This window comes from Equus przewalskii, chromosome 3 (assembly GCF_037783145.1).
Source record: "Equus przewalskii isolate Varuska chromosome 3, EquPr2, whole genome shotgun sequence".
In the NCBI taxonomy this organism is placed as follows: domain Eukaryota; kingdom Metazoa; phylum Chordata; class Mammalia; order Perissodactyla; family Equidae; genus Equus; species Equus przewalskii.
The window spans coordinates 18,666,752-18,693,441 of NC_091833.1; the positions used below are offsets into that span (position 1 = coordinate 18,666,752).

The 26,690-nt window shown below is 42.2% G+C and overlaps 1 protein-coding gene across 1 annotated transcript in view; it reads left to right on the forward strand.

The window, feature by feature from the left end:
• ZFP90 (ZFP90 zinc finger protein) overlaps positions 1 to 26,030 on the forward strand; it is a 68,476-nt gene extending 42,446 nt beyond the window's left edge. Inside the window, exon 5 of the mRNA XM_070613760.1 lies at positions 25,802 to 26,030. Within this exon, the coding sequence (XP_070469861.1) occupies positions 25,802 to 25,923 (122 nt within the window). The 3' untranslated portion in view covers positions 25,924 to 26,030. The remainder of the gene's footprint in view (positions 1 to 25,801) is intronic.
• Positions 26,031 to 26,690: the final 660 nt, after the last annotated feature.

Consider the following 26,690-nt stretch of genomic DNA (forward strand, 5'->3'; position numbering starts at 1 on the left):
AAATGAATATTGTAGGAAGAGGCTGAGCTTGGTATTTTACAAGTTGTAGGTGCTTAGTAAATGATTGTTATTTCCACATGGGGTTACCAACCCCTGCCAGCCACGCCAGGGAGCAAGCCTGTGCTGTTCCACCCTCCTCAGAATCCACTGTTTCCAAAATTTGCCTGATGATGAGAATTACTTGGAGCATTTGTTAAGAGCACAAATTCCAGAGCCCCACTTCAGACCCACTGATCAGAATCTATATTTTTAAAAACTCTCCAGGGGAGTCCTGTAATCAGGCAAGTTTGGGAAGTAGGGCTGGTCCAGCTTGGAATCGTTTTGCTTCTTATTTATACCCATCCCCACAAACCCTGAAACTTCCATCGTTTGCTGTTTCACCCCGACTTCCCGCTCTTTGCCAAAGATCCCTCTGTTTAAGAGCTCGTGTTCTTGACTTCAGTAACACCCAGCACTTGAGTTTATCGTTTCTTCATACTTTAATTCAGGGCAAGGATTGATAACCTTAGTAACAACAGCAATAGTGAAGCTACATGTGCTTGGCCGTCTGCGAGGGTTTCCCAGGCACCATCTCCTTTGTGTCTTCCCACAAGTGAGAAGTGGGTTTGGTTGTCTCCACTTTGCCTCAGAAAGATTAAATAACTTACCCAAGGCTTTTAGGAGAGTGAGTGGCAGAGTCAGAATTGAAACTCAGTTTTGCACGATCCCAAAGCCAACCTAGTTAACCCTACATTATACAATGTCGGGTGGTTATCCTAGTTCTTCATATGAAGAAATAGGGGCTCAGAGACATCAATGGACTTTTCAGAGATCACACAGCAGCTTCTTGACCAATCCAAGGTAGAACCCAGGTTTTTGTGTCCTCCACTCCGGGGCTTTCTCACTTCATCATGTTGTGACACAAGTCCCACTCAGTGACTTTATCAACAAATACCATACAAAAAGAAAAAACTGAATGCCTTTTAGAGTCGATTTAATACATTCTTTTTCACTTCCAGAAAATGTTCTCAATGACAGGTAATAGTGGTTAACATTTATTGAGCCTTTCCTTTGTGCCAAACATTACTTTAAGTGCTGTATTTGTATTAACACGTTTAGATCCTTACAAGAGCAGATGATGTGGGTACCATTATCATCATCATCATGCCCATTTTACAGAAGGGGAAACTGAGGCACCGAGCTGTGAAGCAGTTGCCTGAGGTCACAGAATTAGCAAGTGTGCGGTCCAGGATTCAGATCCAGGTGGGGTAGCTCTGAGCGAGCTTTAACCGCTAACCTGTGCTGCTTCTTACTGGGGAAGGTGTTGCGCAGTGTGGTTTATAATACGGAAAAATGGACAAGCTACACGCCCCGAAACAGGGCACTGGCCAGATAAATTATGGTGTACTTCTTGGATGAAATACTCTGAAGCCATTAAATATGATGCTAGGGAGGACTTTACAATGACACAGAAAAGTGTTCACAGCGTTTTAAGTGAAAAAGCCAGGTTCAAAAATAGTGTTACTCAGCGTCAGCCCAGTGGCACAGCAGTTAAGTGCTTCAGCGGCCCAGGGTTCGCCAATTTGGACCCCGGGTGCAGACATGGCACCGCTTGGCAAGCCATGCAGTGGTGGGCGTCCCATGTATAAAGTAGAGGAAGATGGGCACGGATGTTAGCTCAGGGCCAGTCTTCCTCAGCAGAAAGAGGAGGATTGGCAGCAGTTAGCTCAGGGCGAATCTTCCTCAAAAAGAAAAAATAAATAAAAACTAAAAAAACCCAAACATTTCACCCATTTCTCCCACCCCTCACCTCTGCACCTCTGGCAACCACCAGTCTGTTCTCTGTATCTGTGAGCTTGGATTTTAAAAAAATGTTTTTCGATTCTACATATAAGAAAGATCATACAGTGTTTGTCTTTCTCTCTCTGACTTAAAACTTCACTTCATATAATGCCCTCAAGGTCCATTCATGTTGTCACAAATGGCAAGATTTCATTCTTTTTTATGGCTGAATTATATTTCAGTGTATATATAGACCACAATTTCTTTATCCATTCGTCTGTGGATGGACACTTAGGCTGTTTCCAAATCTTGGCTATGGTAAATAATACTGCAATGTATATGGGGTACATACATCTTTTCGAGTTAGTGTTTTCATTTTCTTTGGGTAAATACCCAAAAGCAGAATTGCTGGATCATATGGTAGTTCTAGTTTTAATTTTTTTTTTTTTTTTGAGGAAGATTAGCCCTGGGCTAACATCTGCTGCCAATCCTCCTCTTTTTGCTGAGGAAGACTGGCCCTGAGCTAACATCCGTGCCCATCTTCCTCCACTTTATATGTGCGACGCCTACCACAGCATGGCTTGCCAAGCGGTGCCATGTCCATACCCAGGATCTGAACAGGCGAACCCCGGGCTGCCGAAGCAGAACATGCGCACTTAACTGCTGCGCCACCGGGCCAGCCCCATATTTTTAATTTTTTGAAGAACCTTCATACTGTTTTCCATAGTGGCTGCACCAATTTATGTTCCCACCATCAGTGTGCAAGGGTTCCCTTTTCTCCACATCCTCACCAACTTGGTATTTATAGTCTCTTTGCTAGTAGCCATTCTAAGAGATGTGAGGTGATACCCCATTGTGGTTTTGATTTACATTTCCCTGATGATTGCTGTGTAGAGCATCTTTTCATGTACCTTTTGACCATCTGTGTGTCTTCTTTGAAAACATGTCTATTCAGATCTTCTGCTCATTTTTTAATCAGATTGTTTGTGTTTTTGCTATTGATTTGTATGAGTTCTTTATGTATTTTGGATATTTTCCCCTTTTCAGATATATGATTTGCAAATATTTTCTCCCGTTCAGTAGGTTGCCTTTTCATTTTGTGGATGATTTCCTTTGCTGTGCAGAAGCTTTTTAGTTTGATGTTGTCTCACTTGTTTATTTTTGCTTTTGTTGTTTTTGCTTTTGGTGTCAGATTCAAAAAATCATCACTAGGACTTATGTCAAGGAGCTTACTGTCTGTATTTTCTTCTAGGCATTTCATGGTTTCAGGTCTTATATTTGAATTGAAGAGACCATCCTTTCCCCACTGTATGTTCTTGGCTCCTTTGTTGTAAATTAATTGATCATATATGCATAGGTTTACTTCTGGGCTCTCTATTCTGTTCCATTGATCTGTCTTTATGCCAATACCATACTGTTTTAATTACGATAACTTTGTAATATAACTTGAAATCAGGGATTGTGCTGGCTCCAGCTTTGCTCTTCTTTCTCAGTTTTGCTTTGGCTGAATTTTTCGGGGTCTTTTATGGTTCCATACAAATTTTAGAATTGTTTGTTCTATATCTGTGAAAAATCCTATTGGAATTTTTATAGGTATTGCATTGCATCTGTATATTGCTTTGGGCAGTGTGGACATTTTAACAGTGTTAATTCTTCCAATCCATGTGCACAGACTATCTTTTCATTTATGTCTTCTTCAACTGCCTTCATGAATGTCTTGTAGTTTTCAACATACAGATCCCTCACCTCCTTGGTAAAATTTACTCCTAGGCATTTTATTCTTTGGATGTAATTGTAAATGGGATTGTTTTCTTAATTTCTCTTTCTGATAGTTATTAGTGTATAGAAATGCAACAGATTTTTGTGATCGATTTTTTATCGTGCAACTTCACTGAATTCATATATTAGTTCTAAGAGTTTTTTGTTTTGAGTCTTTAGAGTTTTCTATATATAGTATCATGTCATCTGCAAACAATGAGAGTTTTACTTCTTCTTTTCCAATTTGGATGCCTTTTATTTTTTTTTCTTGCCTAAGTGCTCTGGCTAGAACTTCCAATACTGTTCTGAATAAAAAGGGTGAGAGTGGGCATCCTGGTCTTATTCCTGATCTTAAAGGAAAAGCTTTCAGCTTTTCACCATTGAGTATATTAGCTGAGGGCTTGTCATATATGGCCTTTGTTATGTTGAGGGGCATTTTATAAAATAACTGGCCTACATCATTGAAAATGTCAAGCTCAAGAAACACAAGGAAATATTGAGACACTTTACCAGTTTAAAGGAAGCCGAAATGATTAGATCCTGAACTGGGAAAAAAAAATTACACACAGCTAATTGATTAATTTAAATATGGACTATAGATTATGGTATTGTTGCAATGTTAAATGTTCTGAGTTCGCTAGTTGTACAGTGGTTATGTATGGAAATGTCTTTGCTCTGATGAAATACACACTGAAGTATTTAGGGGTTAAAGGGCATGGTGTTTCCAATTTAATCTCAGATTGTTCAGAAAAATGTACACACACACATAATTATTTATATGGAGAGGGAAGATGATAAAGCAAATGGTAAACAACTGGTTAATATAGGTAAATGCTTTCTGGTAGTTGCTTGTACTATTCTTGCAACTTTTCTATGAGTTTAGAATTATATTAAAATTATAAATTATCAAAAAAGAGGAGGAGGGAAAGACAGACACACAAACTTAAACTCTTCTGGGAATAGTACTAAAAAATAAAATTGGAGAAAGACAAGTACTAATTTTCCAAATAGCCTTTTAAAAAGTCATAAAATAGCAGTATACTTTCCTGAAAGTGGAAAACAAATATGAAGGGAACTATACCAAGCATCAGCTGTGTCCACGTGGTGCTGAGACTCCCTGATGACATGCAAGGCCTCTAGTACAGGTAGCTTGGATTTGAATCCAGACTCTACTGTTTACTAGATGTGACACCCTGGGCAGGTCACTTAGGTTCCCTGTGGCCCTATTTCCTCCCCTCCCTGTGCAATGGGAAATAGCAATGCCTACTCATGGAGTCGTCACATGAGTCACAGGAGTATAAAGCATTTGTGACAGTGCTGGCACACACTGAGGCTTATGTAAATACCAGTCATTATCATATCTGGCTGGTGGGATTATCAGTGAAACAGTCTATGTATTTTTTAAACTCCATAAAGTGAACACAGAGTAATTTTGTAATCACAGCAATGACAAAACATCAGATAAAAATGTTACTAACTTTTTTTTAGGGGATGAGGGGAGACTCTTTCCAATGGCTCAGCTTCTCCATCTTGGGCCTCGGTCTGACTCTCCCCTCCACCTCCCCCCTCCTCTGGCCCCCAGCCCCCTCCCCTCTGCCCACCAGATCGCATTCCTCACGTCTTTTCCCAAAGAACTGTAATTAAGCTCGTACTCTATAATTGCCATTTCATGGTTCCCCATCTGAAATCACGCTCCTGCTTGGCCTGGTTTCCACCTCCTTCTCAGCCTTGGGAAGCAGAGGCAGGCTTCAGCGGAGCCCAGGATGGGCCTTGTGCGCTAAGTGGTATGAGCTCTAATTGTTGAATATTCCCTCTGTATGTGCCAGGTACGCTGTGTGCTCAGCCCCTTCCATGCATTACCTTGTTGGATCTTCACAACAATCCTGTGAGGAAACGAAGCTCAGCTGGCCTCAAAGCTGAGAGGTGATGCTTCTGCTTCCTCAGCTGACAAGTGTGTCCTGAAGTCCCCACAGCAGGCCCAATGCTCTAATGATATTTGATATCAAAACTGGCCACCCTCATCCCTCCCCGTATCCTCGCCCTCTATAATATGACTTTGCAGCTCCTCCATCTAAAGGATGGACTCGATTTCCCCAGCCCTTGAATCCAGGCCGGCCTTACTTTGGCCAATAGAATTCAGCAGAAGTGACGGTGTACCACACCTAGGCCCCCAGAAGCCTTGCATGCTTCTGCTCTTTTTCTTGGCACACTGCCTTTTCCATGAAAACAAGCCCAGGAGGCCGGCCCCGTGGCCTAATGGTTAAGTTCAACACACTCCACTTTGGCAGCCCAGGTTCAGATGCTGGTTGCAGACCTACACCACTTGTCAGCAACCATGCTGTGCCAGTGACCCACATACAAAATAGAGGAAGATTGGCGCAGATGTTAGCTCAGGGTGAATCTTACTCAAGCAAAAAGAGGAAGATTAGTAATGGATGTTAGCTCAGGTTGAACTTCCTCAGCAAAAAAAAAACCCAAAAAAAACCAAGCCCAGGCTAGACTGCTGGAGTATCATGGCCCAGTCACCCCTCTTGCCCAGTCAAAAGCCAGCCAACTGCCAGGCATGTGAATGAGGCCATCCTAGACCTGCAGGCCACCAACTGACCTGCTGGCTGACTGTAGATACAACAGTGAGCCCAGTCGAGATTAGCCAAGCCTGCTCAGATCAGCAGAACTGCCCACTGGCCCACAGACTCATGAGCAATTGTTTCAAGCCACTGAGTTTTGAGATGATTTATTATACAGTAATAGCTAACTAATACAGCCATTTAAAGAGAGGACAAGGTGGGAGACTGTTGGGATGACCCCAGTGTTTTAGAGGAAAGAACACTGAGTTAGCAAGCATCTATTCAATGCTTACTGTGTGCTGAGCATTTTAACTTAATCCTTACAACAACCTTTTGAGGTTGGTCGGTACTTCTATTGTTCCCATCCTGCAGATGAGAAAACTGAGACAGAGTGGTAAATAATTTGCTCAGGATCTCACAGCTAGTAAGTGGCAGGCATTCAGCCAATTAACAAGTCAGGATGTGGGAAGCAAGAAGTGGAGTCCAGAAAGCTACCTTGTGAACCCACTTGGGGCAGAAGATGGCAATTCAGAAGCCTGATGATAGAGGTACTTCCCCACTGAGCAGTCAGTCAGAGGGTGGCATTTTGGGGAAATGAGTTCTTTAAAGAGACAGAACAATAATACTAATTGAATTTACAAATATTGGTTTCTTTACTAAACCTTGTTTATGTTTATTAGGTAAATAAGAATCTCCTCGGAGCCCAGTGAATCAGGAGCAGACCAGGGGGTACAGAGTTAGATGCTGTATTAGTCAGTGTTCTCCAGAGAAACAGAACCAAGAGGATGTGAATATATAGAGAAAGAGACTTATCTTAAGGAACTGGCTCACACAATTGTGGAGGCTCGGTGGGTCCAAAATCTGATAGGGGAGGCCAGTTGGCTGGAGATTCAGGAAAAAGTTGCAGTTCAAGTCCAAAGGCATTCTATTGGCAAACTAGGAAGAGCCGGTGTTGCAGATGGAGTCCAAAGGCAGTCTGCTGGCAGAATTTCTTCTTTTCTCAGGGGAGGTCAGCCATTTGTTCTATTCAGGACTTCAACTGATTGGATGAGACCCACCCAAATTATGGAAGGCCATCTATTTTACTCAATGTCCACCGATTTAAATGTAAATCTCATCCAAAACACCCTCACAGAAACATCCAGAACGATGTTTGGCCCAATATCTGGGCACTGTGGTCTAGCCAAGCCGACACATAAAATTAACCATCGCCAATGCCAAAGGAGGAGGTTAATGCCACTAAGAAGAAGTGACCTCTGGTTTGGGGACATGGAGGTTGTTGGTGGCCAGAGTGGATTCAGTGCAGTGAATACTCAAGATTAGCCAGTGGGGGGTGAAGAAAGAAGGAGGAACGAGGGGTGGCAGGGTGGGCAGAAGCTCTTTTGTGAAGGGGAAGTGTGCCATGAGGCAGGAGCTTGAGGAAAACATGGAGTTGGAGGAGGGCTACTTAGTTTCCTTTTTCTAATGGAGATGCTAGAGCAGCGTGTTTTTCAACTTGTGGGTGTTGATCCCATATCGGGTCAATTCAATGGGTAGTAACCAGCACTTTAAAAAAAAAAAAGGAAGTAGAACAGAAAAGAAACAATAGAACACGTCACACATAGTAAGAGTAAGCAGTGTTTCATGAAACTTTTGTGTCCTCACTTCTAACACCATAAATTCGTTTTGCCTATACTTAAATTTATGTAAATGGAATCATAATGCTGTGTACTCTCCTGTGTCTGGATTCTTTCACTCAACATTATGTCTGTGAGATTCAACCACGTTATTGCAAGTCACTGCAGCCCATTCATTCTCAGTGCTGTGCAGTGTTCCACTGGGTGAATATATCAATCGATTGATCCATTCTACTGTTGAAGCCCTTGAAGAGGATGCAGTCTTGGCAATAGCCCGAGAAAAGAATGCAATAATGGGCAGCTGGCACTTTTTCGATATTGTTATCTGAGTCACTAGGCCCTACCCACCTAGGGGTAAAGATAGAGTCGCCATGATAGGTGCAGAACATAGAACGGGGAAGATTTAGATGAGATGAGATGAGACTATGACCAAAAAGGTGGATGCTTTCTCAAGATCCCATAGCTCCATGGGTTACCTTTATACTAGTGTCTACTATGCATTATAGAAAATGTCTGTTCATTTGTCTGTCTCCCCACTAGCTAGCGGAGGAGACTAAGTCTTAATCATTGCTGAATACCCATCCCTGAGCCAAGCCTGAGGCTGGCACACAGTGGGCACTTGGGAAATGCTTGTTGAACTGAACTAGGTTTGGGTCAGTTCAGGAGAGCCTTCATTGCCAGGCTAAAGAGTTTGCACTCAATACTCAAAGGCAACGGCAGCCATTGAAGGTTTTTGAGCATGAGGAGGTCTTAATCTGAAGAGTGTTTTAGAAAAATTAACCTGAGCAGCAGCAGCGAGGAGGAGGACGTTTGGACAGAGAGAAACTGCAGGTGGGGTGGGGGAAGTGGGGCCGGTTACGGAAGGACAGTTAAGAAGCTGTTGCAGACATGAATAAGGACCTGAACTAGGGTCCTGGAGGAGGGAACAGAAAGGAAAGGACCAACTCGGATCATATTTCTTTTTTTTAAATATGGAATATGAACTCATTTTTATATAACCATGCATTATTTGTGTGTATTTCAAAATATAATATATGTGAAGAATCTTATAAATCACTGGACTTGACACTAGTCAGCTGAAGAGGCTTCTGGGGTAAATGGTGTTGTGCATGAATGTGTGTTTTCTTAATAAAATTGTGTACTATTTTTTATCCTTACAAAAAACCCTGTGATGTAGGATGTTGTTAGCTCCACTTTCCAGATGAGGAAACTGACGCTCAGAGAAAGTTTGAATCACTTACTAAAGGTCGTACAACCAATACTCTTGACGACTCCATCAGCCCTTCCCCAGGGATGCTGTGAAGAAATAATCAAAGAGGTTTCATGATTATGGATGGGGGAGGGGAGGGGGAAGAAAAGAGGAAGGGATTAACAATGACTAGGATGACTACTGGGGGTAAGCAGGATGCAGTCTGTGCAGAAACTTATATTTAATAATGTACACCTGAAATTTACACAATGTTATAAGCCAATATGACCTCAATAAAATAATTAAATTAAAAAATTGGACTACAGAAGGGAAAACTGAAAAAAAAAAAAAAAGACCAGGACACTTTGAGCCTGACCAAGTGGAAAATAATCAACAAGTCAGGAGGGAGTGCTGGATTACTGGGGGAAGATTTAAGCTAAAAGAATGAATGTCTAGTGATGGAATTTGGAGCATCAGATCAGGGCTTAGAGGAAGGTGTGTAAGTGCACTCTTTGCTAGCTGGTCCTGCCACTGAGGACCTGAAGCGCCCTAGCAACTGGGCATTTTCAAGAGAAAAAAATTCATCCCCACACTTTCAGGCCAGTGGTGTGTTCCTCTGGGTACTTGGGTCCTTCTGCATCAGCAGCTTATACTTTCTGTGGCTCAGACTATGTGCACTGATTGATTGACCAAGCTTAAAAGGCTTGCTGTTGAATTTGAGATCTCAGGCTTCCAGCCTCTATAGGTCGTCGACAAAGACCAGAAGGCTTGGCATGAACACAAGGTTATTATTCACCCGAGAAGACATTATAAACCACAAGAACGCAAGCCCAGCAGGCAGGAATGGCCACCCAGCTCACTAGGCACGCTATGTCCTCATCCATCCATCCAGAATGATTCATAATTAAATCTGCAGTAGGCAGGAGGCAAACTAGAGTTTTGTGTAAACTGGCATGGGGGGAGCACTTTGAATACAACTCAATTGCAAAGTTTTAGAGCTTCAGAACTTGAAATGCTTGTGACATTTCAAGTTGAGGCTGTTCCTCCCTACCCTTCACTGGGACCATCTCCTGGGAGGGAGAATACCCAAAGCGAAAAAAGTCATTGGGTTACTAGGTGTATTAGTCAGGATTCTTTAGAGAAACAGAAGCAATAGAATAGCTATTAGATACATAGAATGAGACTTGTTACGAGGGATTGGCTCACAGGATTGTGGAGGCTGAGAAGTCCCACAATGCGCTGCCTGCAAGCTAGAGGCCCAGGAAAGCCAGTGATGGAGTTCCAATCCAAACCCCAAGTCCTGAGAAATAGGGAGGGGCAATGGTGTAAGTCCCAGTCCGAGTCTTAAGGCCGGAGAACCAGGAGTGCCAGTGTCCGAGGGCGGAAGATGGATGTCCCAGCTCCAGAAGAAAACAAATTCACCCTTTCTCTGCCTTTTTGTTCCAGGCAGGCCCTCAGTGGATTGGATGATGTCCACCAGCACTGGCGAAGGCTGTCTTCTTTACTCAGTCTCCTGAGTCAAATGCTAATCGCTTCCAGAAGCGCCCTCGCAGACACACTCAGAAATGATGTTTTACCAGCTATCTGGGCATCCCTTAGCCCAGTCATGTTGACACAAAATTAACTATCACACTAAGTAAGGTGTAGGTTTGGAAAACAGTAGCACTGAAGATGCAGTATGCTCAGGCCCCATGTATGCTTCCAGTTAAATATATCTAGGGGGAAAAAAAGTCAACATATGGGCAGAGGACATAAAGGAAATTCAAATAGCATGTAACCATATTACAGGGCCACCATGTTGCACAACTCTGGGGGCAGCACTCACATCAAATTCTATTCCCAGAGATGCACATCGTAATGGTCTGTAAAAGAGGATGTTGAGTCTTTCCTATGATGAGAGAAATGCCAATTAAAACAACAAGGGACTGTTTTTCATGGATTGGATTGGTAAAGCTCAAAGAGTTGATGGGATCGTGTGTGCTGGGAGTGTCATTTGGTACCACCCCCACGGTGGGTGTAGTAAATGCTGTGGATTGACTCTCAACCTGGCTCATTCCACCTTCTTCTAGTGGGAGATGTAGGAAAGCTAAACCCTACACTTCCCAGTCTCCCTTGCTGTTAGAGTTCCACCCACAATGAATGAGAGTCCTTGTTGTCCACATCCTTGCCAGCATTTGGCATTATCAGCATTCTGGACTTTGGCCATTGTAATAGGTGTGTAGTGGTATCTCATTGTCGTTTTAATTTGCATTTCCCTGATGACATGTCGTGTGGAGCATCTTCTCGTATGCTTATTTTCCACTTGTGTATCTTCTTCTCAGGTCTTTTGCCCATTTCTCAGTTGGATTGTTTGTTTTCTTGTTGCTGAATTTTTCAAGTTTTTTTGTATATTTTGGATAACAGTCCTTTAGCAGATGTATATCTTTTGCGAATACAGTCTGAGTTGTCTTTTCATTTTCTTGAAGTTGTCTTTCACAGAGCAGAAGTTTTTAGTTTTAATGAAGTCAGCTTATTCTTTCTTTCATGGATAATGCCTTTGGTGTTGTATCTAAAAAGTCATTGCAGGGGCCAGCCCGGTGGTGCATCAGTTAAGTTCACACGTTCCGTTTCAGCGGCCCGGGGTTTGCTGATTCGGATCCCAGGTTTGGACATGGCACTGCTTGGCAAGCCATGCTCTGGTAGGTGTCCCACATATAAAGTAGAGGAAGATGGGCACGGATGTTAGCTCAGCGCTAGTCTTCCTCAAAAATAATAAATAAAAATAAAAGTCATTGCCAAACCCAAGGTCATCTAGATTTTCTCCTATGTTATCTTCTATTAGTTTTATAGATTTGCATTTTACCTTTAGGTCTGTGATCCATTTTTTTTTTTTGAGGAAGATTAGCCCTGAGCTAACTGCTGCCAATCCTCCTCTTTTTGCTGAGGAAGACTGGCCCTGAGCTAACATCCGTGCCCATCTTCCTTTACTTTATACGTGGGATGCATACCACAGCATGGCTTGCTACGTGGTGCCACGTCTGTACCTGGGATCTGAATCAGCGAACCCCGGGCCGCCAAAGCAGAACATGTGCATTTAACTGCTGCATCACCGGGCCAGCCCCCTGTGATCCATTTTGAGTTAATTTTTGTGAAGGGTATAAGATCTGTGTCTATATATATATTTTTTTTGGGGGGGGGGAGCGGCTGAGGCAAATTTGGCCTGAGCTAACATCTGTGCCAGTATTCCTCTATTTTGTACTTGGATCACTGCCTCAGCATGGCCGCCAACAAGTGGTGTAGGTCCACACCTGGGAACTGAACCCAGGCCACTGAAGCAGAGCACACCAAACTTAACCACTAGGCCGTGGGACTGGCCCCTATAATCATTTTTTTTGCATATGGATGTCCAATTGTACTAGCACCATTCGTTAAAAAGACTATTCTTTTCTGGCTGGCCCCGTGGCCGAGTGGTTAAGTTCGCGCGCTCCGCTGCAGGCGGCCCAGTGTTTCGTTAGTTCGAATCCTGGGCGCGGACATGGCACTGCTCATCAGACCACGCTGAGGCAGCGTCCCACATGCCACAACTAGAAGAACCCACAACGAAGAATACACAACTATGTACCGGGGGGCTTTGGGGAGAAAAAGGAAAAAATAAAATCTTTAAAAAAAAAAAAAAAAAGACTATTCTTTTCTCCATTGTGTTGCCTTTGCTCCTTTGTCAAAGTCAGTTGACTATATTTACATGGGTTTATTTCTGGACTCTCTGCTCTTTCCTACTGATCTATTTGTCCATGCTTTTCTGATACCACACTATCTTGATTACTGTAGGTTAACGTTAAGTCTTGAAGTCAGGTAGTGTCAGTCCTCCAACTTGGTTCTTCTCCTGCAACATTGTGTTGGCTATTCTGGGTCTTTTGCCTCTCCATATAAACTTTAGAATCAGTTTATCAGTATTCACAGAATAACTTGCTAGGATTTTGATTGGGATTGCATTGAATCTATAGATCAAGTTGGGAAGAACTAACACCTTGAGAATATTGAGTCTTCCAATCCATGAACATGGAATATTTCTCCTTTATTTAGTTCTTTGATTTCTTTCATCAGAATTTTGTAGTTTTTTTCATATAGATCTTGTACTTATTTTGTTAGATTTATATCTCAGTATTTCACTTTGTGGAGTACTAATGTAAATGCTATTGTGTTTCTAATTTCAAATTCCACTTGTTCATTGCTGATGTATAGGAAAGCAGTTAACTTTTTTTACATTAACCTTGTATCCTGCAACCTTGCTAAAATCACATATTAGTTCCAGAATTTTTTTGTTGATTCTTTCTGATTTTCTATATAGACAATCATATCATCTCCAAACAAAGGCAATTTTATTTCTTCCTTCCCACCGTGTGTCCTTTTTATTTCCTTCTCTTGTCTTGTTGCATTAGTTAGGACTTCCAGTATGATGTTGAAAAGCAGCGCTAAGAGGGGACTCCTTGCCTTGTTTCTGATCTTAGTGGGAAAGCTTCAAGTTTCTTACCATTAAGTATGATGTTAGCTGCAGGTGTTTTGTAGATACTACTTACTCAGTTGAAGAAGTTCCCCTCTATTCCTATCTTACTGAGAATTTTTATCATGAGTGGATGTTGAACTTTGTCAAATGCTTTTTCTGCATCTATTGATATGATCATGTGATTTTTTTTCTTTAGCCTGTTGATGTGATGGATTACATTAATTGATTTTCAAATGTCGAACCAGCCTTGCATACCTGGGATAAATCCCAATTGGTTATGATGTACAGTTCTTACACATTGTTGGACTCAATTTGGTAATGTTTTGTTGAGGATTTTTGCATCTATGTTCATGGGAGATATTGGTCTGTAGTTTTCTTTTTTTGTAATATCTTTGTCTGATTGGGTATTAGGGTAATACTAGCCTTGTAGAATGAGTTAGGAAGTATTCTCTTTGTTTCTATCTTCTGAAAGAGATTGTAGTGAATTGGTATATTTTCTTCCTTAAATGTTTGGTAGAATTCACCCGTAAACCCATCTGGGTCTGATGCTTTCTGTTTTTGAAAGTTATCAATTTTGATTCAATTTCTTTGATTGATATAGGCCTATTCAGATTGTCTATTTCTTCTTGTGTGAGTTTTGGCAGAGTGTGTCTTTCAGGGAGTTGGTCTGTTTCATCTAGGTTATCATATTTGGGGACATAGTGTTGTTAATAGTATTCCTTGATTATCTTTTTTTTTTTTTTTTAAGATTTTATTTTTCCTTTTTCTCCCCAAAGCCCCCTGGTACATAGTTGTATATTTTTAGTTGTGGGTCTTTCTATTTGTGGCATGGGGGACACCACCTTGGCATGCCTTGATGAGTGGTGCCATGTTCGTGCCCAGGATCTGAACTGGCGAAATCCTGAGCCCCCAAAGCTGAGTGTGCGAACTTAACCACTCGGCCATGGGGCCAGCCCCTGACTATCCTTTTAATGTCCATAGGATCTGTAGTGATGTCCCCTCTTTCATTTCTGATATTGGTAATGTGTATCCTCTCTCTTTTTTTCTTAGTTATATCCTGGCTAGAGTCTTATTGATTTTATTGATCTTTTCAAAGAACCAGGTTTCATTGATTTTCTCTATTGATTTCCCATCCCTTGTCACTGTTGTCATTCATTTGACTTACACATAAGCATATATATGTAAGCATACATAGTCAAATACATTGTTGCTATTTATTATTTTGAACAAACTGTTATCTGTAGATCAATTAAGAATAAGAAAAAGTTGGGGCCAGCCCGGTGGTGCAGCAGTTAAGTTCACACGTTCCACTTTGGCAGCCCGGGGTTCGCCAGTTCAGATCCCAGGTTTGGACATGGCACTTCCCTCTTTGTATGGGCTAAATTCCATGGTCCATTATTATAGACCTCCTTATACTCCTTTATAGATCTCAACTTCCTTGCCCTTCTGCTCTACTCACCTGGAAAATATCATTAAATCCAACTCTTCAACTCTGCACCTGCACCCATGCAGCAGATCAGGACTGGGGAAAACTTAGACCATATTAATTTGTCTCAAATGCCTGACCATTCACTTCAGATGGACCCCCCAGGTTGCTTGGCAGTCTTCCTGCATTTCTTAGACCATTCACTTTCCTAGATTGTTTCATACCTTTTCCTCCCTCTTCTAATTTACAACACTTCCTCCACCCGCTGTGCTCACTCTCAGCTGATGATTTCATCAGAAAAGAGCTTCCGCAGTCTCACACATGAGCATGCCCCCAAGTCTTGGCACCTATGGCCGTGTGCTCCACCTTCATTCCTGTAACAATGACTGTCTGTGCTCCTTTTTTAAGACCAGCCCCTTGTTTAGCACTAGAGCCCAATCCCTCTTTCCCACCAGACCCATAGTGTCGATAACCCCTCCTCCCTTTCTCCTGCATCATCACCCCTCCACCCACTGAACTTTCCCGTCAACCTTCAGTTATGCCGTAATTTATCAATGTTAAATAAACAAAACCCTATCTTAGCAATGGATAGATAAATGGACATTTATGTGGTAAGGCAAGTATGGTAAAATGTTGGTACTAGAATCCAGGTGGTGGGTCTATGTGTTCACTATAAAATTCTATCAACTTTTTGGTGTGTTTGAAAATTTTCATTAATAAAATGTTGGGGGAAAATTCCTGTCTTGATCGCACATCTCTCTCTTGCTGTTACCCTGCTCCCCAACCCCGCAGAACTCCTGAACAGCTTGTCTGAACATGTGTCTGCAGTTTCTCTCCACCATTCTTTCTCATACCAACTCTAATCAAACTTTTGCCCCAACAGTCTACCAAAATGTCTCTTAATAAAGCTCACCAGCGATTTCCACTTTAGGAAACTGAATGGTCATTTATCAGTCCTATCTTGCTCAACCTATCAGCGGTAGAATTTAACTCTCACGCTGATCACTCCTTGCTCCCTACAGAACTTTCTTTCCTTAATTCCAGGATAGCACTCTTTCCTCCATTTCCTCCTACCTCCTCAGTCTGCTTTGTTGTTTTCTCTTCATCTGTTTAACCTCTCAAAGTTGAAACGCATGAGGGCTCAGTGCTTAAACATTTTCTCTATCTACACTCCCTCCCTTGGTTATCTCCTGCATTTTCATGGATTTAATTGCTATAGGATTATTCCCAAATTTATATCTCTAGTCTGAACCCCTGTCCTCTATTCCAAACTCATGTATCCAACTGCCTACTCGACATCTCCAGCTGGATGTCTATGAGGCATCTCAAACTTAACATGACCACAGACGAATTCCTGGTTGTGGTAATTGTTATAATAATAGTCCCAATGAATCATACTTCCTTTGTGTCCATGCCCTTTTGCAGTGTAAGCATGCATTTCTTTACCCCCTTGAACCTGGGCTGGCCTGTGTCTTGCTTTGACCAACAGAAAGTGATGGGGTGTGAATTCCAGAGCCTAGGCCTTAAGAGGCTTTGCAGCTTTCACCCTCCCACTCCTGGAACCCTGAGACCACCATGGCAAAGAAGTCTAGGCTAGCCCTGGCTCCGGCCATGTAGGGGAGGCTGTCTTGAACCCTCCAGCCCCAGATGGCTTATCAGATAACCTCAGCCACTTGACTAATCGGTTTTGTTTTGCTTTACTGAAACACTGGTCTTCCTCACTATACCTTCTCCTCTGACCATCTTCATCTCTGTAAATGTCAACTCCATTCTTCCGATTGCTCAGGCCCAAAACCTTGGAGTTCCTCAACTTCTCCCTTTTTCTTACACTCACATCTAATCCTTCAGAAAATAGTATATCATTAACTTCAAAATATATCCAGACTCCCATACTTATCACCTCCATCGCTACTACACTGGGACAAGCTCCATGCTGTCTTGCCTGGATTACTACAGGAGCCTCCTTGCTGGCCTCCCTGCTTGCATCCTTGCTCCCCTCCACTGCATTCTCCAACCAGCAGGCAGAGCGAGCCTTTCAGAGGTTAAGTCAAGTCCCACCACACCTCTGCTCAAAAGGTTCCAGGGACTTCACATTTCACTCAGAATAGAAGTTAAAATCCTAACTATGGCAGACGACCCCAAATGATTCGGCCCTCTTGTCTCTCCCATGTCTGTAATCTCACTGTCTTCTTCTCTCCCCCTCATTCACCCTGTTCAGCTACCATAGCGTCTTTGCTGTTCCTTAAACAGGCTAAGTGCCTTCCTATCTCAAGGCCTTTGCACTTGCTCTTCCTTCTGTGTAAAATGGTCTGTGTAAAATGTGGATCTCCCCTAGAGACCCACGTGACTCACTTCAGGTGTCTGCTCAAATGTCACTTTATTGGAGAGGCCTTCCTTGATCATCTAGAGCCCACTACCCCATCCCCTTCCAAAAACCCGAGTTCCATCAGTTTCTAGCCCTCTCACCCTGCTTCGGACTTCACAGCACTCAATACCACCTGACATATTACATTTTTATTTGTTTGCTCATTATCTGTTTTCTCCCACTAGACTATAAACTCCACGAGGACAGGGTCTTTGTTTGGTTGTCCACTCCAGGATCTCTTATTCCTATTACCTAGCAAGTAGAAGGTGTTCAATGTAGTTTTGTTGAATGAATGAAAGCAGAAGGGTATTATATTAGTTTTCTGTTGCTGCTTTCAACAGATTACCACAAACTTGGTGACTTAAGACAACACAAATTTATTTTCCTACAGTTCTGGAGATCAGAAGTCCAAAACAGGTCTCACTGGGCTAAAATCAAGGTTTTGGCAGGGTTACGTTCTTGCCAAGGAAGCTGTAAGGGAGAACTGGTTTCCTTGGCTTTTCCAGCTTCTAGAGGCTGCCCACATTCGTTGAGTCATAGCTCCTTCCCACCTTCAAAGCCAGCAATGGATGATTGAGTCTTCCTCATACGGTATTGCTCTGACTGCTTCCATCGTCACATCTCCTTCTCCAGCTCTGACTCTCCCTCTTTCACAAATAAGGATCCTTGCGATCTCACTGGGCTGACCCAGATAATCCAGGATAATCTACCATCACAAGATCTTTAATTTAAGCATATCTGCAAAGTCCCCTTTACCTGGGAAGATAACATATTCACAGGTGCCAGGGATCAGGATGTGAACATCTTTGGGGGGGGTCATTATCCCACGTCCCACAGGGTATTTACCAAGAAACTAATGAAGCTTAAATTCAGACCTGTTAACACAAGCCCCTCATAAGACCGTGGACGGGGCCCTAACAATGTGTTCACATGGTCATATGTTTTTGAAAATTTACAAATGTAAGATATTTTAACTGTAACTGGTTAAATTTTCTGTCTCTTTCCACTCTGACTTTCCTTCCATCCTACTTTCCCTCCTGTTGGGTGACATGGGCATAGCCATGGGCATTTTGGGAATTTAGTTACTAAGAGGAAGTTGAATTGGGGATATATTTAGTTTGGGTTTAGGGAGATATGTTTATGTGGTGGTAGTAACTCCCGTGTATGGTTAAATTATTGCTACCCTTCTCAGTGTAGTAATGGTTTCTGAAGTACTGATGCTGCCCAATGTTGTGATGTAAAATTGCAAGGTCAGAGGTCTTGTTGTGATATGAACAAATCCTGAGGCATCTGGCTCCAAAATTCTTCCATTCATTTGATATATAAAATGGGAAGCAGATGATTCAGTTCTCATCACCGTGTAGCCAAAACAGAAGTGCTCTCCTGTCAAGAAAATATTTGGGGGGGGACTAGGCCCGTGACTGAGTAGTTAAGTTTGTGAGCTCTGCTTTGGTGGCCTGGAGTTTGCTGGTTCGGATCCTGGGTGTGGACATACACACTGCTCATCAAACCATGCTGTGGCAGTGTAGAACATACAAATATACATATACATACAAATGCACCATACACTTCTCTTTTTTTATGATAATCTAGTGAAATAAAATTTATCAGAATTCCTGTGCTTAAAACTGTTGCTGTTTGACACAACAGACAAATATTGATGAAAATAACATAAAACTTACAACATGCCATTACTATGAGGACATCCATATTCAACTGGTTAATGAGTCTCATCAATTCAAAGATTAGTCACTGCACAAGAACATGCAAAACGCCCTAAAATTATTCAGCTTATACAGGAAAGGAATTTGTTAGGGGATTTCCCAAATTTGACTATCTAAAAATTTACTCATTTTTAATGCAAAAATATATTTTACAATTTTAATATATATAAAATAATAAAAATTTACTCATCAAAAATGAGAAGGAAACTTTTCTAAACTGTTAATGATAATCAACAAGTTTTGATCAACTGTGCTAGAAAAAGACTAAATAATCTTTCTGTTCTCTTGATAGAGAATATTATAAAATCATTGTCATATTAAGAGTTTGCAACCTAAAAATGCACGAAACAAAAGGATTAGAGAAAAGTGTCAACACCATTAATTAATAAAAATAATATTTTTATGAATTTTTCTAGTGTTTATGGTATTGGTTAGTTTTTTTAAAATTTGTGGTTTGTAGTAATTCATTTTCTCATTCTAAATAAATACTGGGGGCCGGCCCCATGGCCAGGTGGTTTGGTTCGTGTGCTCTGCTTCAGCGGCCCCAGGTTTTGCTGGTTCAGATCCTGGGCACGGACATGGCACAACTCATCAGGCCATGCTGGGGTGGCATCCCACATGCCACAACTAGAAGGACCCACAACTAAAAATATACAACTATGTACCGGGGGGCTTTGGGGAGAAGAAGGAAAAATAAAATCTTTAAATAAATACTAACTTAGGTACCTAATTTTGTGCTTATAATATTATGAGGGTTTTTTTCTTAAAGAAGGCTTCCTCACCTGTACACCCTTCAGCCTCCTGAAACCTGGATCTGCCTATGAATGAATGAAGGAACCCAAGTTTTGGTCCACAGAAATTTATGCAGGAAGAACCCCCAGGCCTCTTCCTCAGAGGCTCTGGGGGTGATATTGTTACTCTCCTGTGCACCTGGCTGGCCCGGGGGCAGGCAGATGATAAACACAAATGTGAGGCTTTTCGTATGTAAACGTTAACCCAAAGTGCAGATTGAAAGGGAGTTTCAGGCACTAGTTGAGGTGGGAAATTAACTGGTGTGAGCCTGGGGGTCTGGGAACAAAGAACCTGAGAGTGTCCCCAGGGCAGATTTGCATCAGGAGAGAGAAGAGAAGGAAAAGGAGGGACTTGGATGGGCTGATCCAACCAAGCAAGTTGGTCATTCATTCATTCAACAGATATCTGTTGATCATCTGCTACATACCAGGCCCTGTTCCAGACTCTGGAACAAAACTCTCTACCTTCCTTGTGCTGACTGACACGGCAGGGCTGCGGGTGGCAGAGTAGGAGGGGAGAACAATAAACATAATAAACAGTAAATTATATATTACATTAGGAGGTGAGAAGTGCTAAGGTGAAAAGTAAAGCAGGGTGAGGGATTTGGAAAGTAGTGCGTGATGGGGTGCAGCTTTTAATAGGGAGGTCAGGGAGGGCCTCAAAGGAAGAAGAACCAAGATTTGAGGGACATGACTGAGGGGGCCCTGTGGCTATCTGAGGGAGGAGTGTGGCAGGCAGAGGGAGCAGCATGGGCAAAGGCCCTGTGGCAGAAGTATCCTTGGTATGCTCAAGGAACAGTTCTGAGGCCCACATGCTGAAAAAGAGTGAATGAGGAGGAAGTAGGAGAAAAAATCTGAGAGAGAGCGGGGGTCAGATCTCACAGGGCCTTGTAACCACTGCAAGGACTTTGGCTTTTGCACTGAGGATGGAAGCCATATGAGGATTTTGAGCAGAGCAGTGACGTGATCTGGCTGCTGTGGGAACAGACTATGGGGATAAAGGCAGAAGCAGGGAGAATAGTGGAGACCATTGCCGTAATCGAGAGTGAAAAGGGGTTGGACTCTGGATATGTTTTGAAGATAGAATCAACAGGATTTGGAGGCTGGCCCAGTGGTGCAGCAGTTAAGTACACACATTCTGCTTCGGCGGCCTGGGGTTCGCCAGTTTGGATCCTGGGTGCGGACATGGCACTGCTTGGCAAGCCATGCTGTGGTAGGTGTCCCACATAAAAAGTAGAGGAAGATGGGCATGGATGTTAGCTCAGGGCCAGTCTTCCTCAGCAAAAAAAAAAAGAGGAGGATTGGCAGCAGTTAGCTCAGGGCTAATGTTCCTCAAAAAAAAAAAAAAAAAAGACTTCACAGGATTTGCTGGATTGGATGTGAGAAAAAGAAAAGACGGCAGTGGGGGTCACCTTGAGCTTTATGGCCTGAGCAACTGGACTGAGTTAACCGTCATTGAGGTGGGGAAGACTAAGTGGGAACAGAAGGAAGACTAATTCTGGGATCCCTGGGATGAGCTACAAGGGCCAGAGGAGGTTCCACCTCAACGATAACTGAGCCTGTGGTGTGCCAGAGGCTGACTCTGTCAGGGTGAAATTAAGATCCCCTGAAGGCAGAACAGGTGACCCCTGCTTAGGAAGCCATTTCCACCCTGTTCACACACTTGTGGTTGGTGAATGAACCCACCGCCAGCTATTTGTTAAAGGGGATGCTCTTGAGCATTTTCAGTTGTAGAAGGTCGGATTGGACACAGGCAAAGATTGTCTTAGAATAAGTAATGCTTATATACCACATAAAAAACAAATTGCGAGAATTGCAAACATATGTCCACATAAGAACCTGTATATAAATATTCACGGCAGCATTATTCAGGATAGGCAAAAGGTGGATTCAACCCAAATGTCCATCAACTGATGAATGGATAAACACAATGTGATGCATCCATACAATGGAATATTACTTGAAAAGAAAAAGAAATGAAGTACTGGTATACCCTACAACATGGATGAACCTTGAAAACATTATTCAAAGTAAAAGAAGCCAGTCACTGAAGACATATATTGTATGATTCTGTTTGTCCAGGATAGAGAAATCTGTAAAGACAGCAGATTGGTGGTTTCCTGATAACGGAGAGTTTGGGAGGAGATGAGGAGGGACTCCTAGTGGGTACAGAGCTCCTTTTTTAGGGTGACAGAAGTGTTCTAAAATTGATTATGGGGATGATTAAGTCTGTGAATATACAAAAAATATTGAATTGTGCACTTTCAATTGGGGAATTGTACGGTAGATGAGTTACATCTCAAATAAAGCTGTTATTTTTTAAAAGCTTAAAATAAAAAAAAAAGCGCACACCACAATTTCCCTAAGGGAGCCGTTACTGCAGAACGCCTCATGTGAGCGTGTGTCACAGCCTGACATTGAGACCAATCGGACCACAAATGACTCCAGCCAATCACGTTGGCAATGCTGGGTCACGCGCTGGTCATGCGCTGGGCACACGGAACTGTCGGTACTTAATACTGATCATGGGAGTTTGGACTGACAAAGCTAATTACCCATAGCATTATGTCAGTGATTCAGGGCACAGGCTCTGCAATGAGACAAAGCTGGTTTTGAACCTCAGCTCTGACTTATGACAGCAAGTTAGCCTCTCTCAGCCTCAGTTTCCTCATCTGTAAAATAGAGGTGAAAATACCTATTCCATAGGGTGATTAAGGGAATTAAATGAAATATTATTTGTAGAACAATTAACACAGTTCCTAAAAGTGAGTAAAGGATCAGTAAATGGTAGCTGGCATCATTATTAATGATGTGTTTCAAGCACTGAGCACAGTTCCTGGTCTATGAGGAAATCCTCAAAACACAAAATGATAAAATTATACTTTTCACTGGAAAAAGGTTTACAGGACAGAGTAAACTTTACAGACAAGGACAGAATTTGAAATCTGTTGCTTAAAGACAAAAGTAGGTGACTTTGGAAGACTGCTACTTGCCCGACACCTGGCTTCCACCTGGCTCCTCTGTGGCAAATGCTCACACAGCCTAAAGCATGAGGTTCTGCCCTGGAGCCTCTTGTCCACCTCCACCACATCATTAATGAGCAAATTCAAGCTTCTGGAAGCTTGTAGGAGCATTTGCCAACTAAGAAACTGGAGTTTTTGATGAGGAGCCAAGACAGGAAATGACGTTGCCCCTCGGAGGCATATCTGAGGCAGGGAGCTAGCAAAGAAACTCACAGTAGAAAATAATTGCAATTGGTTATCCCCGGAATGCAGTGGCATTCCAACAGCAGAAAATCTATTAATCTAATCATCACACTATCTGGTTAAAGGAGAAAAATGTAATCATCTCAATACCTGCAGGAAAAGGTAATGGATAAAATTCAATACTCATTTACGATTAAACATTAGTAAACCAGAATTAAAGGAAAATTCCTGTTCCTGACTTATATATATAGTATATGTATCTATATCCTCATATCAAACAGGATACTTAATGGTGAAACAATAGAACGATTCCCAAACCAGGAACAAGGCAAGGATGCTGGCTATCATTCTTACTATTCGATGTGGTAATAGTACCCAACTGATTTTCAGCAAGGGTCCCAAGACCACTCAATGGGGAAAGAATAGTCTTTTCAACAAAGTTGCTGGGACAACTGGACATCCGCATGCAAAAGAATGAAACCAGACCCTTACCTCACACCATATACAAAAATGAACTCAAAATGAAATCAAAGACCTAAATGTAAAAGCTAAAACTATAAAACTCTCAGAAGCAAACATAGGTGTAAATCTTTATGATCTTGGCAATGATTTCTTAGATAAGACACCAAAAGCATGAGCAACCAAAGAAAAAATAGATAAATTGGATTTCATCAAAATAGAAACCTTTTGTGATTTAAAGGACACTATTGACAAAATGAAAAGACAACCCACAGAATGGGAGAAAATATTTGCACATCATATATCTGATAAGGATCTAGAATCCAGAATATATAAAAAACTCTTACAACTCAACAATAAAAAGACAAGTAACCCATTTTTAAAGTGGACAAAGGATTCAAATAGACATTTCTCCAAAGATGATATGCAAATGGCCAAGAAGCATGTGAAAAGATGCTTAACATCATTAATAATTAGGGATGCAAATCAAAATCATAGTGAAGGCCACTTCACACCCACTAGGATGGCTATGGTTTTAAAAAATGGAAAATAGCGAGTGATGGCAAGGATATGGAGAAATTGGAAACTTTGTACACTGCTGGTAGAAATATAGGTGGTTCGGCTGCTGTGGGAAACAGTTTGGCAACTCCTCAAAAAGGTAAACATAGAATTACCATTGACCCAGCAATTCTACTGTGAGGTATATACCCAAGAGAATTGAAAACATGTGTTTGTACAAAAACTTGTGCATGAATGCTCATAGCAGCATTATTCATAACAGCCAAAAAGCAGAAACAACCCAAATGTCCATCAGCTGATGACTGGATAAACAAAATATGGTTAATCAATACAATGGAATATTATTCAGCCATAGAAAGGAAGGAATTACTGATACATGCTACAATGTGGATGAACCTTGAAAGAAGCCAGGCACAAAAGACCATATATTGTATGATTCCATTTATTTGAAATGTCCAGAACAAGCAAATCCACAGGTGGTTGCTAGGAGCTGAGGAGGGGGGAATAGAAAGTTACTGCTAATGGGTAAGGGGTTTCTTTTTGGGCTAATAAAAATATTCTTTTTTTTTTTAAGATTTTATTTTTTCCTTTTTCTCCCCAAAGCCCCCCAGTATGTAGTGGTATATTCTTCGTTGTGGGTCCTTCTAGCTGTGGCATGTGGGCCGCAGCCTCAGCGTGGTTTGATGAGCAGTGCCATGTCCACGCCCAGGATTCAAACCAACAAAACACTGGGCCGCCTGCAGCGGAGCCCGCGAACTTAACCACTCGGCCACGGGGCCAGCCCCTGGGCTAATAAAAATATTCTGGGGCTGGCCTGGTGGCGCAGCGGTTAAGTTCGCACGTTCCGCTTCTCGGCGGCCTGGGGTTCGCCAGTTCGGATCCCGGGCGCAGACAAGGTACCGCTTGGCACGCCATGCTGTGGAAGGCGTCCCACGTAAGAGTTAGAGGAAGATGGGCATGGATGTTAGCTCAGGGCCAGTCTTCCTTAGCAAAAAAGCGGAGGATTGTCAGCAGTTAGCTCAAGGCTAATCTTCCTCAAAAAAAAAAAAAAAAATTAAAAAAAATATTCTGGAATTAGATAATAGCGATGGTTGCACAATCTAAAAACTCTTGAATTCACCATTATAAAATGGTGAATTTTATGGATGTGAATTATATCTCAATAAAAAAAATCTTCATATAATTAAGAAACTGAAGTTGAAAAATCAAGTTCCAGCAATTCCACTTCTTGGTACACACTCTAGAGACACTGCCCATCTCGTGCACCAGCAGTATATATAAGGATGCTTACTTTAGTAGATTAAAAATGGCCACAGGGGGCTGGCCCCATGGCCGAATGGTTGGGTTCATGTGTGCCACTGCGGTGGCCCAGGGTTTCACCGGTTCAGATCCCAGGCACAGACATGGCACTGCTCATCAAGCCATGCTGAGGCAGTGCCCCATGTGCCACAACTAGAAGGACCCACAATTAAAAACATACAACTATGTACCAGGGGGCTTTGGGAAAGAAAAAAAAATAAAAAAAAAAATAGCCACAAATTCTTTACAGCCCTTCCCATCAAGAGGTGGGATCTGGGGCTGGCCCGATGGCGCAGTGGTTAAGTTCGCAAGTTCCGCTTCTCGCCGGCCTGGAGTTTGCTGGTTCGGATCCCGGGTGTGAACATGGCCCCACTTGGCAAAAAGCCATGCTGTGGTAGGTGTCCCACGTATAAAGTAGAGGAAGATGGACATGGATGTTAGCTGAGGGCCAGTCTTCCTCAGCAAAAAGAGGAGGATTGGCAGCAGTTAGCTCAGGGCTAATCTTCCTAAAAAAAAAAAAAAAGAAAAAGAAAAGAGGTGGGGTCTATTTTCCCACCCTTTGAATCTGAGCTGGTCTTATACCTCACTTTAAACAGTAGAATTCAGCAGAAGTGACTATTGCCATGTTCTGAACCTAGGTCTCAGAAGACCTTGCAGCTTCTGCTCTGTCTCTCTCCGAACATTTCCACCATCATGTGAAGAAGTCCTGCTGAAGAAAGAGGCCCAGACATCCCAGCTGAGGCTCCAGACGTGTGAGTGAGGCCACCACAGGCCAACCAGCCAAGCTGCCAGCTGACCACAGCCAGTAAGTGAATTCAGGTAAAATCAGAAGAACTATCTTGTCAACCCACAGAATCAGGAGAAAATAAACTACTATTGTTTTAAGCCACTAAGTTTCGGAGATGGTTTGTTACCCAATAATAGCTAATTGATAGAAGACTGAGACTTGCTTGCGCTGTCAAAAACTAGAAAGCCCAAGTGCAGGCTGGATGGTGCAGTAGATAAAAGCCTAGACTTTGACCCCAGACTTGGGCCCTAAATCCCACCCTGCCACTTACCAGCTGTGTGATGATGAGAAATTTATTTGGCTTATCCCTATGTCTTCCTAGATCCTTGTAAGAATCCAAGGGGTTAGTATACAGAGAGGGCTTAGAAGAGTTTCTGGTAGAGAGGAATGCTTTTAAGCCTTGGCTACTGGTATGACATGACCACCAACAAATGTGGTTCATATATGTGCTGGAGGTGATAAAGGAGTGAATTTCATGTACATCAACTTGGACAATTGTCAAAAATATGTTTGCGTGAAAAAAGCAAGTTATAGGACTAGAAAATTTACATACAAGTATTTTAAAAGAGGAGGGCATAAACCACCTCAGAGTATTTGTCTCTTTGAAAGCAAAGATGGGAATGGATGTCTAAATAGAAATCAAGAAGGATTTTTGCTTTCATCGCAATGTTCTTTTTTTCTTATTATACAAAGAGGACACCAGTTACACCATTTTTTAAAGTTCTGTATAGGAAAAAGAC